Below are 12,587 nucleotides of genomic sequence, written 5' to 3' on the forward strand. Positions count from 1 at the left end.
TCGTGATCCACCCGCCTCGGCCTCCCAAAGTGCTGGGATTACAGGCTTGAGCCACCGCGCCCGGCCTTTTTCCTGTATTTTTAAATTAACACATTTTGTCATACGTAACATTAGTTCTTTCATTTTCCACTGCTGCCTATTTTTCTTATGTATGAATACGCCACATCTTATAATACATTCTACTATAACTGGGCATTTTTTAGTTTTCATTTGCTTTTTTCTATTATAAACAATGATACTACAAATATTCTATTGGTAAACATTTGCAACAGTAACTCTTTATTTATTATTAATATTTGTAGAAATGGGGTCTTCCTATGTTGCCCAGGCTAGTCTCAAACTCCTTGGCTCAAGTGATCCTCCTGTCTTGGCCTCCCAAAGTATTGGGATTACAGGCATGAGCCACAATGACCTGTAATAGTATCTCTTGAAATGAAACTACTAGGTTATAATATGGTATATCATTATGGTTTTAATGGGAAAACCTCAGTAAAAATAGCATCTTTTCATATTTATTTGCCATTTGGTCTTCCCTAATGGGAAACTGATGTTCATGTTTTGTTTATTACTTTTTCTATTATTGTTTCCTATTTTTCATATTAATTTTTAAGATTTTAGATTTCTATGATACTATTTGTTAATTTAATGCAATGTCAAATTTATCTCCTTATTTGCGACTTGTATTCTTGCTATGATGTGCAAAGGAACATACATTCTCAATTTTAAAGTACTCAAATTTAACAAGACAAAAAATCCAGCAATTGAACTGAACATCCCTAGTGGGACATATTAAGAACTTTAAAGAAAGCTTTAAAGTATGAAGTTTTTGAAAGTTTAAAGTTTAAAGAACTCTAAAAGAAGTTACCTTTCAGTATTTATAATATTATTATTTAATGTTATTGTTATTCTGAAACTATTATCTCATAGGATTAGCAAATAAATAATTATGTTACTGCAGTTAGAAACAAAGTTTTTTAATATATCTAAGTAAAAAGCAATACAATCACAAAATCAAACAAGTTAAAATTCAAAACCTATAATCTTAAATTTAGACAGAAAATATCAACATAAATACATAATATATTTTTCTCTTTAAAAAATTTCCTAGCTCTTTCTATTCAAAAGGCCTAGAAACAAGGACTAACTTGGTAGCAACTCTGGTACTGACAAATCTCAACCTTGTGTGGGGTGGGAAACATTAACGTTAACAGTCCAACTCCATTATTACCGAGCAAGAAAATGAAAGGTGGCTTTAGAACTAAAAGTCAATAAAATGATAACTGACACAGGTATCAATAATAATAACTATAATAGAATGAAACCCATCTCATGTATTTATGAGCTCACAATGATCATTTAAAAACAAACAAAAACTTCATTAGTCACCATCGAAGAATGTTAAGGAATCAGGTATTACTTTGAAACTAGTAAACAAAGGGAAATAATTCACTTTCCTATAAAAATACTATATCAGAATAAACAAATTCTGAGGAAAGTTCTCTCTTTTTTTTTAAATTATAGACTAAGCATAATTGGGAGAAAGTTCTCTTTATAAAAGTATTCTACCTATTAAAGTAAGAAGTAATGATTAAAAATAGAATCATCACTATTTTGCAATCCCTAGTAAAATATAAGCTTCACTCACTGATCATCAATCACTGCTAACATTACAGAGAGACAATAGGGCATTATGTATTTTCTAATAGTATTCAATACTACATATAACATATTCTTACAGAGATTTGAGTATTAACCTAATCAAGCCTCTATGTTGGACTAACAGAGACAATTCAGGACTAGAAAACAGGTTAAATGAAACTATGCGGATGCAATCAGCAAAATTCAGAATGTGAGAGACTATAGAACAACTCAGTTTCTTCAATAGTAAATTGCAAGGACTAATAAATTATAAGGCAAAAAATTGTAGAAACCTGTAGACTAAAAAAGACATATCACTCTATTGCAATCCATTTGAAGAAACTGGGAAAAAAAGTGATGAATGAGGAAATTTGAACACTAATTAGATATTTAACATTAAGAAATTACTGTTAATTTTAGATATGATAACGTCCTGCTACTTATTTGTTAAAAGATATAGCCCTTGTCTTCTTAAAGACACACACAGAAATATTTAGGGATTAAAAAAATATGAATCATATGAGAATTTATTTCAAAATAATCCAGAGGGAGGTATAGGGAGTGACTAGAGTTGAGATGAAACAAAATTAGTTATGAGATGATTAAGTGTAACATGTACATGGGGTTTCATTACAAAATTCACTGTATAACCCAGCACGGTGGCTCACGCCTGTAAACCCAGCACTTTGGGAGGTTGAGGCAGGCGGACCATGAAGTCAGGAGATCGAGACCATCCTGGCTAACACAGTGAAACCCTGTCTGTACCTGAAATGGAAAAAAAAATTAGCCAGGTGTGTTCGCACGCACCTGTAGTCCCAGCTACTTGGGAGGCTGAGGCAGAAGAACTGCTTGATCCCGGGAGGCTGAGGTTGCCATGAGCTGAGATCATGGCATTGCATTCCAGCCTGGCAAGAGTGAGACCCCATCTCAACAACAACAACAAAAATTCACTCTGTCTTTGTATATGTGTGATGCTTTTATAAAAAAATTTTTAACCACCTTCAGGAAAAGACTATAACAAAATCAGTTATAGTTGTCTGAAATGTCAGATTCAATTTATGGATCTTTCAATGTATTTACCTACACTCTCACACAGAACTAAGCCCTTAAAACAAAAGAATGACTCTACTGCATTCTAAGGATCAGTGAGTAGGTGAAAAATTTTATTTTTAGAAGAGAAACATTCCCAGCAATCTCAAAATCACATCAGATACATAAAGAACCAACCAATTCAGCCTACTTCTAAGTAAGCATCTGGCTTTGAGGATAATCTGATGTTATAATAGTTCACCAAAGGATAAATTAAAAGTTGAGTTTTAAAATTTTAGCATTTTACCAGATACCTAATGATTTTCCACAAATAAAGAAAAAAAAGTAGCAACCTTTAAAAACAACTCAGAACTGCTTTAATACTATTCAGACACACAAAAGCAGATTTACATACCTTGCCTGGACTGTGAAGGTGTTACAGGAACTTCTTGGTTTGGCTCAAAAGGAAGTTCAGGTGTTAGGTTTTCAAACTGCTCTTTACTAATGAGATTTAGCTTCTTAAAGTTCTCAACTTCTTGCTGAAGTAGAATGGAGGAATCTAATTACTAAACTGGCTAACAGAGTAACCAACAGACAATAATTGATACCAACCCAAAAAAATGAACTTCTAAAACAGGGATTAATTACAATGGGGCGAAAAAGATGTTCTAATAAAGAATCTAGCATTATACTTAATAACATTCAGAATCTAAGAGGCATATAAAAGCCTAAATTATTATGACTACTTTATAATTAAAAAACATTATAAGAGCACACATACTAATCATTATTTGTTGAGCATTTACATACAAGACTACCAGGGATTACAGAAGTTACAAAGTAATATAATATGTATTCCCTACCAGTAAGGAATTTATATGTTAGATGAAAAGAAAGAAATGAACATATAAAAATGAGTAATATTAGGTAGTATATGAAAAGCGATATTGGTATAATTAAGATCATCAGGAAGCCATCACAGGAGAGATGAGACAAAAGCAACTCTTGAAGGATGCGAATTTAGAGAAAGAAAGAAACAGTCTAAATAGGTAATGTGAGCAAAGATAAGAAGCTTGGAAAAAGCAATGTGTTTATTAGAAAGTAATTGAGTGAATGAAAAAATCTGGGTAGAATCAGTGACCAAGAAGCCTGATGAAGAAGTTGAAGAAAAGTACTAGAAGACCTTTAATACTAGGTCAAGAAGATTTCACTTCATTTTATAATAATGGGATGCATATGATAAAGATAAATCTGGATGGCCCTGGATAGCTGCAGCAAAGAGACTCAGTAGGTTTGAGTTGTTAGCTCAAAGGAAGAACCCATCCCTGTCTCTGGGGTTCTGGAGGCTTCCTCTTTGTAACTATTATTACATAGTCACTTAGGTGTTTGCGGCCCCGCCCTACAAATGTGTGGAGCATTACAGAGGGTAGAGGTCATTCTCTACTGGAAGCTCACTTGGCCATAAGTGCATAAAGACCCTCTATGCCCGGCCTAAACTGTGAGATGAAAAAGGAGTTTGAGGGACTGCTTATACTCTACTATTTCTTCTAAGTTTTTTCCAATAAAACCCTATATCACATCTACGCCACGTGGTACTAATGGGTACATGAAACTTTACAGGGCAATGTTCAAAGAGGGTTTAAGCAAATAAAAAACATAACATAACAAAGATTTTGTCAGACTGAAGCAAATTTAAAACAGGAATCAAATTAAATATCATTACAAAATAGTTGTAGTAGCTTGTTCTTAATAACCAAATAAACTTTTCCTTCTGTCTTTAAAGATAAATAGTCACTTGTCAGCTGAAACCATTTACTAGATCCCGATGTTAGCCTTTTAGATTTTGATCTTTCTTCACTAAAGTATCTTTAATTACGTCAAAATATATATTTATCAACATTTCTTCCTCAAAAGTTTTCAATAAGCTCTTCAAGCTAAATCAGAATCACTGCTCACTTCTCTTGTCCCTTACATTGCTACAGAGCTCAATATTAGCAACACCCAATTCGATAAATAATTGTTGTATGTTTACCATATGCCAGAGATAAATAACACAATACTACCCTGATGGAAACATAAGTTGTGTTTGTTTTTGTTTAGTTTTTATTTTTAACTAATTCATTAATGTATAACATACACACAGAAGAAGTGTACAAATCATAAGTATACAACTTAATGAGCAATCAAAGATGAACAGACTTAAGTAATCACTATTCAGGTAAAGCAATTACTAGCACCCTAGAAGTTTCCTTTTCATGTCCCTTCTGATCAGGATCTCCTCTTTCTCCCCAGAAATAACTGATACACTGACTTCAATACGATAGGTGTTTTGGATATTTCTGAACTTTACAAAAATTGAATTATAGTGCATGGTTTCTTTCATGCAAAATTATGTATGTAAGACTGATCTATGTAAGTGCACGTAACCACAGTTTGTGGCTCTACAACAGAGGCCAGTAAACTACAGGCCCAAAGGCTAATGTCTGTTTTTATAAATGGCTATTTTGGAACATAACTACAACCATTTGTTTACATATTGCCTGTGACTGCTTCATTGCTACAACTGCAGAGTTAGGTAGACAACATATGACCACAGACAATGTAGGACCCACAAAGTCTAAGATATTTACTGTATAGCCCATTACAGAAAATGTTTTTCTACCCTTGCTCTAATCTACTATATGAATACAGTATAACTTTTTAAGAAATCCATTCTATTATTGCTGAGCATTTGGGTCCTGTCTCATATTATAGCCATTACAAACAAATTCCTATAAATATGTTTTTACAAAAACTTCTTTTGGTGAACAGGGACACAAATTTTTGTTGGATATTTACTTAGGAATGGAATTGCTGAATTGGGCAGTAGGTTTCTATTTAACCTTAGTAGAAAATGCCAGTATTTCACAGTGGCTGTAGCTATTTACAAAAAGTTCCTATTGATCTACATCTGCACCAACACTTGGTATTTTCAGTCTCAAAATTTAGCCATTTGAACAAGAATGAACCCTAATGTAAACTATAAACTTTTAGTGAGAATGATGCATTTAGGTAGGTTCATCAGCTGCAAAAAATGTACCACTGTGGTGGGGGATGTTGACAATAGGGGAGGCTATGCTTGTGTGGGGGAAGAGGATCTATGGAAAATCTATCTTCTGCTCAATTTTACCATGAATCTAAAACTGCTCTAATAAATGTGTGATTCCATCATGTAGCATTCTCAAAATGAAAAAAAGTATAGAGATGAAGAACAGATTAGTGGCTGCCAGAGGTTAGGGATAGTGGAGGTAAGGTATGTGGGTGAGACTCTAAAGGGGTAGCACAGGTAGAACTTTGTGGTAATAATACAGTTCAGTGTCTTGACTGTGGTGGTAGTGACATGAATCTACACATGATAAAATGGCACAAAACTATACACATGCATTTGTGATAAGAAATATCCATTTTCTGGTTTTAATATTATACTATATATATTTCTTTTTTCTTTTTTTCTCTAAAGACAGAGTCTTGCTCTGTTGCCCAGACTGGAACGCAGTGGTACATCACAGCTCACTGCTGCCTTGAACTCCTGGGCCCAGGTGATCTTCCCACCTCAACTTGTAGCTGGTACTAAAGGTGCATGCCACCATGATTGGCTAATTTTTTTTTTTTTTTAAGAGATGGAGTCTCCCTATGTTGCTCACACTGGTCTTGAACGCCTGACCTCAAGCAATCCTCCTGCCTCAGCCTCCAGAACAGCTGAGACTATAAGCATGAACCACCTTGTCCAGCATTGTGCTATAGTTATATAAGATGTATATAGTTATTAAGTTGTGGCCTTTGAAGGGAAGTGAGTGAAGGGTACACAGAACCTCTCTGTACTATTTTTGCAACTTCTTATAAATCTATAATTATCCCAAAATAAAAATTCAGAAAAAGTTTTTAATGTAGTCATCCTGGTAGTCATCCATATGTTTTATCTCATTGTAGCTTAATTTGTATCTCTCTGATAACTAGTGAGGCTGAAAACCTTGAGTATATTTGCTGATCTGAATAGCTTCTTTTGTGAGGTGATTATTCAATTCTATTGCTCATTTTTCTTTAGGGTTGTCTTTCTTTTATCGATCTGTAAGAGTTCTTTTTGTTTTTTGAGGCAGCATCTTGCTCTGTCGCCAGGCTGGAGTACAGTGGTGCAATCTCAGCTCACTGCAACTTCTGCCTCCCGGTTCAAGCGATTCTCCTTCCTCAGCCTCCCAAATAGCTGGGACTACAGGTGCACACCACCACACCCAGTTAATTTTCGTATTTTTAGTAGAGACAGGGTTTCAAGTTGGCCAAGATGGTCTCGATCTCCTGACCTCATGATCCATCTGCCTCAGCCTCCTTAAGTGCTGGGATTACAGGCCTGAGCCACTGCACTCAGCCATAAGAGTTCTTTATAAAATGTTGTAAATATCTTTTGACACTTTTTAACTTGACTTTTTATTCTCTTACACTATCTTGATGAAAAGGAGTTCTTTATTTTAATATAATGCAATTTATCAGTCATTTCTTTCGTTTCCTGTCCAATAAATCTTCCCTACCCAAATATTATAGAGCTATTACTTCTACAATTTTTGTGTTTCACATTTAGATCTATAATTCATCTGGAATTGACTTTTGCGTATCATACGAAATAAGAATGTGTACTTAGAATGTATATTTGGCAGATGCTGGATGCAGTGTTTCATTACATCAATTAAGTTCCTAAACTGTGTTCACATTTTCTATAACCTTACCGATTTTTTGGTTCTAATTGCTACATCTAAATATTTCGTAAGAAAGATGTGTTAAAATCTCCCACTATTATTATGAATGCACCTATTTGCCTGTAAATTTTATGTATTTTGAAGCTACATTATTAGACAAACACAAATTTAGAACTATTATATCTTTTGGGGCAATGAAACTTGTCATGATTATAAAATATCTATCTTTACATCTTAAGTACTTTTTGCCTTAAAAACCTACTTTGCCTAATTATAGAGTTATACCAGCTCTGTTGTGTTTAATGTCAATATTTATTTAAATATACACACATATTTACCCTTCCTACTGCTCTTCATTTCTTCCTGCATCTCCAAGCTTCTTTCTGGAATCATTTTCCTCTTCCTGAAAAATTATCTTTAGTATTTTCTTTAAAGCAGATCAGCTGAAAATAAATTTTCATAGTTTTCATTTCTCTGATGGTATCTCTATTTTAACTTCATTTTATACAGGTTTATTTAGAACTTCATTTATTTTACATCTCATAAAATTCACCTATTTTAAGTATACAATTCAATTATTTGTTTACCTTTATTCTTGAACACTATTTTCCTTTTCTTTCAGGCACAGTAACTACAACATCCCTTTGTTTCCTCACCTCCATTATTTCTACTGAGAAATTAGCTGTAAGTCTTAGTATTAACACTTGTAAAGTAGTGTCCTTTTTATCCAGGTTTTGTTTTCAGCTGGTCTTGACGAGGTTTTCTTTGTATTTATCTTTTTCGAAGTTTTTAGGACTAGAATCTGTCCTTTGGTGTCTTTCATTAGTTTTGGTAAATTCTTAGCCATAATCTCTTCAAATATTACTTATGCTTTATTCTCTCTCTCTTCCCCCTTTGGAGAATCCAATGATACGTGTTAGCCTTTTTTTCCTGTATCTCCCATGTCTCTGTTACAAACTTTTCTGTGTTTTCCATCTTTTTGTTCAACGCTTCACTCTGGATTTTTCTTTTGATCCATCTTCCAGTTTAGTAATTCTCTTTTCACTGTACTGATCTACTGTTAAGCCTACCCACTGCATTTGGTTATGATAGTTTTCAGTTCCAAAATTTCCACTTGATTATATTTTAAAGTTTCTGGTTCTATACTGAAATTCTCCATCTTATCTTTTATTTTTTAAACTTATTAAAAATAAAGTCTGCTTGATACCTCTATTTTCTGGATCACTAGGGGTCTCTTTCTATTTTCTGTTATTTCTTTTGTTTTCTTTCCTATTATATCATATTATCTTCTGATATTCCTGATTATTTTTTGAGGATCAGACATTATTACTAAAAGTTTGAGACCTAGGATGATGATATAATCCTCCAAAAAGGACTCTGATTCAGGCAGATGGTTAGAGACATCAGCATGTTGATCAAATAAGAGATTAAAACAATTTAGAAACTGACCCTACAAGCAGGTGTTTTCCAATTTCACCATAATTTCTAGGATATAGCCCTTCAAAGTTCCCAAAACCTGGAAGGTTTACTGGAATTCCCTCTGTAGTTTCTGTACTCCAATTTTTGTTCCCTCCAAGTCCTAGGAGTTTTTAAAAAGAGTCTCTTTTTAGTAACTTCTTTTGGAACTGGCAGATGCCTCTGAGGGAAATGAAGACCCAAATGCCAGCCATATTTCTCTAGGTTTCCTTCTCTTTCCAGATTTTGACCACATGATGCTTTACTGTCTTGGCCTTCTACTGTGCCTTCACACGGGGTTTTTAAACATACTTTTTCAGTTGTTCTCAGCAATAGGGTTGATCTGAATTAGGTAGTCTACTACAACTGTATGTACAACCAAAGCCTAATTTTTGTTTTTGTTTTGTTGTTGTTTTTAATAAATTTATACCTTGCCTTGTTCAAAAAGGTACCAATGTGATTTAAAAATCTAATGGATGTAAAAAAAAGTTGTAGGCCGGGTGCAGTGGCTCACACCTGTAATCCTAGCACTTTGGGAAGCCAAGGCAGGTGGATCACCTGAAGTCAAGAGTTTAAGAGCAGCCTGGTGAACATGGCGAAACCTCATCTCTATTAAAAATACAAAAATTAGCCAGGCATGGTGGAAGGCACCTGTAATCCTAGCTACTCAGGAGGCTGAGGCAGGAGAATTGCTTGAACCCAAGAGGCGGAGGTCTCAGTAAGCCGAGATCATGTCATTGCATTCCAGCCTGAGCAACAGAGCAAAAACTCTGTCTCAAAAACAAAAAATTGTAAACAGATTACAATTTAGTATAAGTCAAAAACAGATACATATGTGGCACAAAGGTAGAATAGGAGAGTAATTTTTCTGGGGATGAGCATAAAATTTATCAAATAAGAATTTCCTGGAAGAATAATATCTGAACTGGGGTTTATTAGCTAAAAGATAAAGAGTTTGACAAGTAAACAATGTGAAAAGCCATTGTGGGCACGGGAAGCCTGAAGCTATCAATGGCCGCTGTTGCTCCCACATAGAGAAACCGTAACTGAAAATGAAGCTAACACACAGGAAAGCACACCAAAAAGATGGGGTAAAGAAAAACGAAATCATTCTTTGGTGTCTTACAGAAAGCCTTGCCTGAAATCAAGAACTGCTTCTTGGACTTGTAGTAAATTATCTTATTTGCTAGGGAAAGAAAATGAAATGAGAAATAAGAAGGAAAGACTACTCTGACAAGAGTAAAGCTAGAAAGAGAATGAAACAGACGCAAGAACATCCTATAAAACTTCTGTAGAGAGATGATACATGGCAGTAAGAATGAATGTGAGAGGACTAATAGGACCTAGTGACAAAATGCATGTTAGAAGTTAGGATAAGTTGATGGGGATTCCTAAGGCATCCAAGCAAAGTAAAAAATAGAGAAGACAGGTTTGGGGTAGGTTTTCTTTCATTTTCTAAAATGGGAGATAGAATATTAAAAAGATGTCTATGAAACATAACAGGAGAATTTAATAGGCTACTGGTAATGTAGTTCTAGAGTCTCACAAAAACACAAGGGAGTCTTTAGCATACAGTTAATAAATAAAAACCCCAAACCTAAGAATAGAGTCTATGATTTTTGGAGAAGTTCTCAAAATAATAAGAGAAGGCGGCAAGGGATAAACCAGTGAAGACCACATTTAAAAGACGAACCAGCTGGGCTCAGTGACTCCGGCCTGTAATCCCAGCACTTTGGGAGGCCGAGGTGGGTGGATCATAAGGTCAGGAGTTCCAGACCAGTCTGTCCAATATGGTGAAACCTCATCTCTACTAAAAATACAAAAATTAGCTGGGTGTGGGGGTGACTGCCTGTGGTTCCAGCTACTCAGGAGGCTGCGGCAGAACAATCACTTGAACCCGAGAAGCAGAGGTTTCAGGGAGCTGAGATTGCACCACCACACTCCAGCCGGGGCAAGAAAGCAAGACTCCATCTCATAAATAAATAAAAGTAAAAAATAAAAGGCAAACCAAGGCAGGGCGTGGTGGTTCATGACTGTAATCCCAACACTTTGGGAGGCAAGCGGATCCACCTGAGGTCAGGAGTTCAAGACCAGCCTGGCCACCATAGTGAAACCCCATCTCTACTAAAAATACAAAAATTAGCCAGGTGTGCTGTCAGACACTGTAATCCCAGCTACTCAGAAGGCAGAGGCAGGAGAATTACTTGAACCTAGGAGGCAGAGGATGCAGTGAGCAAAGATTGCGCCATTGTACTCCAGCCTGGATGACAAGAGCAAAACTCCCATCTCAGGGAAAAAAAAAAAAAAAGCAAACGGAAATTATAAACGTAAAACTGTAAAATAAGACATTCTGTTATGTAAGTTTTATCACAATTAAAAAACAAAGAAAAAAGAAGGCAAGAAGACCACTTTGTTGTGCCATAAAATATAAATGTGCTGAACAGATGAGGACATGCTGATTATAAGCAGGAGCGATCTTAAGAAGGCTTTAACCTGACTAGGCTTGAGATATTCTGAACATCAAAATGAACAAGGACAAGAATGGACAGAAATCTTTGCTGGAGTCCATACTAGCACTAAAAAGGGAGAAAATCAAAATATTAAAATAAAAAATGAAGTGGAGAGGAAAGTTCTTTATAGAAGAATACTAACAGACACACAGGGCATAACAAATTTAAAAATCATTATCTCCTAGTAAGCATAATAGCTGATTTAAGCAAAAATCATCAGTGGACACTAAAATATGAAATAAAGACTGTTTACAAACAGAGTTTTAAAATATCACTCCAAGGGTCATTTGTTAATTACAAAGAAGAAAAGGTACATTTACAGTGAGCAAATCTAGTAGACATCATCAAAACCAACTGACCAAATCACCAATTCTAACCACATCAGATTCTGTAACTAACATCACATGTCTCTGGAGAGCATACACTGAACAGGGCACACTGCTATTTAATGTTCTTGTCAAAAATACTTAACCTGGCCAGGCATGGTGATTCACGCCTGTAACCTCAGCACTTTGAGAGGCCAAGGTGCGCAGATCACTTGAGGTCTGAGGTTCAAGACCAGCCTGGCCAACATGATGAAACCCCATCTCTACTGAAAATACAGAAAATTAGCCAGACATGGTGGTGCATGCCTGTAATCCCAGATACTCGGGAGGCTGAGGCAGGAGAATCACTTGAACTCGGGAGGCAGAGGTTGCAGTGAGCTGAGATCGCACAACTGCACTCCAGCCTGAGTGACAGAACAAGACCCTTTCTTAAAAAACAAAAACAGCTTTCGGCTTTCGGCTCGGAGGAGGCCAAGGTGCAACTTTCTTCGGTCGTCCCGAATCCGGGTTCATCCGACACCAGCCGCCTCCACCATGCCGCCGAAGTTTGACCCCAACGAGATCAAAGTCGTATACCTGAGGTGCACTGGGGGTGAAGTCGGTGCCACTTCTGCGCTTGCCCCCAAGATCGGCCCCCTGGGTCTGTCTCCAAAAAAGGTTGGTGATGACATTGCCAAGGCAATGGGTGACTGGAAGGGCCTGAGGATTACAGTGAAACTGACCATTCAGAACAGACAGGCCCAGATTGAGGTGGTGCCTTCTGCCTCTGCCCTGATCATCAAAGCCCTTAAGGAACCACCAAGAGATAGAAAGAAACAGAAAAACATTAAACACAGCGGGAATATCACTTTCGATGAGATTGTCAACATTGCTCGACAGATGCGGCACCGATCTTTAGCCAG

The 12,587-nt window shown here is 36.0% G+C and overlaps 1 protein-coding gene across 4 annotated transcripts in view; it reads right to left on the reverse strand.

Annotated features, from left to right (window-relative positions):
* LARP1B (La ribonucleoprotein 1B) overlaps positions 1–12,587 on the reverse strand; it is a 182,403-nt gene that overhangs the window by 66,390 nt on the left and 103,426 nt on the right. For all 4 annotated transcript variants that reach the window (XM_037741735.1, XM_017537657.2, XM_017537656.2 and 1 more), the window contains exon 12: positions 3,083–3,206. In XM_037741735.1, the coding sequence (XP_037597663.1) occupies positions 3,083–3,206 (124 nt within the window). The remainder of the gene's footprint in view (positions 1–3,082; positions 3,207–12,587) is intronic.

The sequence above is a fragment of the Cebus imitator genome, unplaced genomic scaffold (assembly GCF_001604975.1).
Source record: "Cebus imitator isolate Cc_AM_T3 unplaced genomic scaffold, Cebus_imitator-1.0 Scaffold105, whole genome shotgun sequence".
Classification (NCBI taxonomy): domain Eukaryota; kingdom Metazoa; phylum Chordata; class Mammalia; order Primates; family Cebidae; genus Cebus; species Cebus imitator.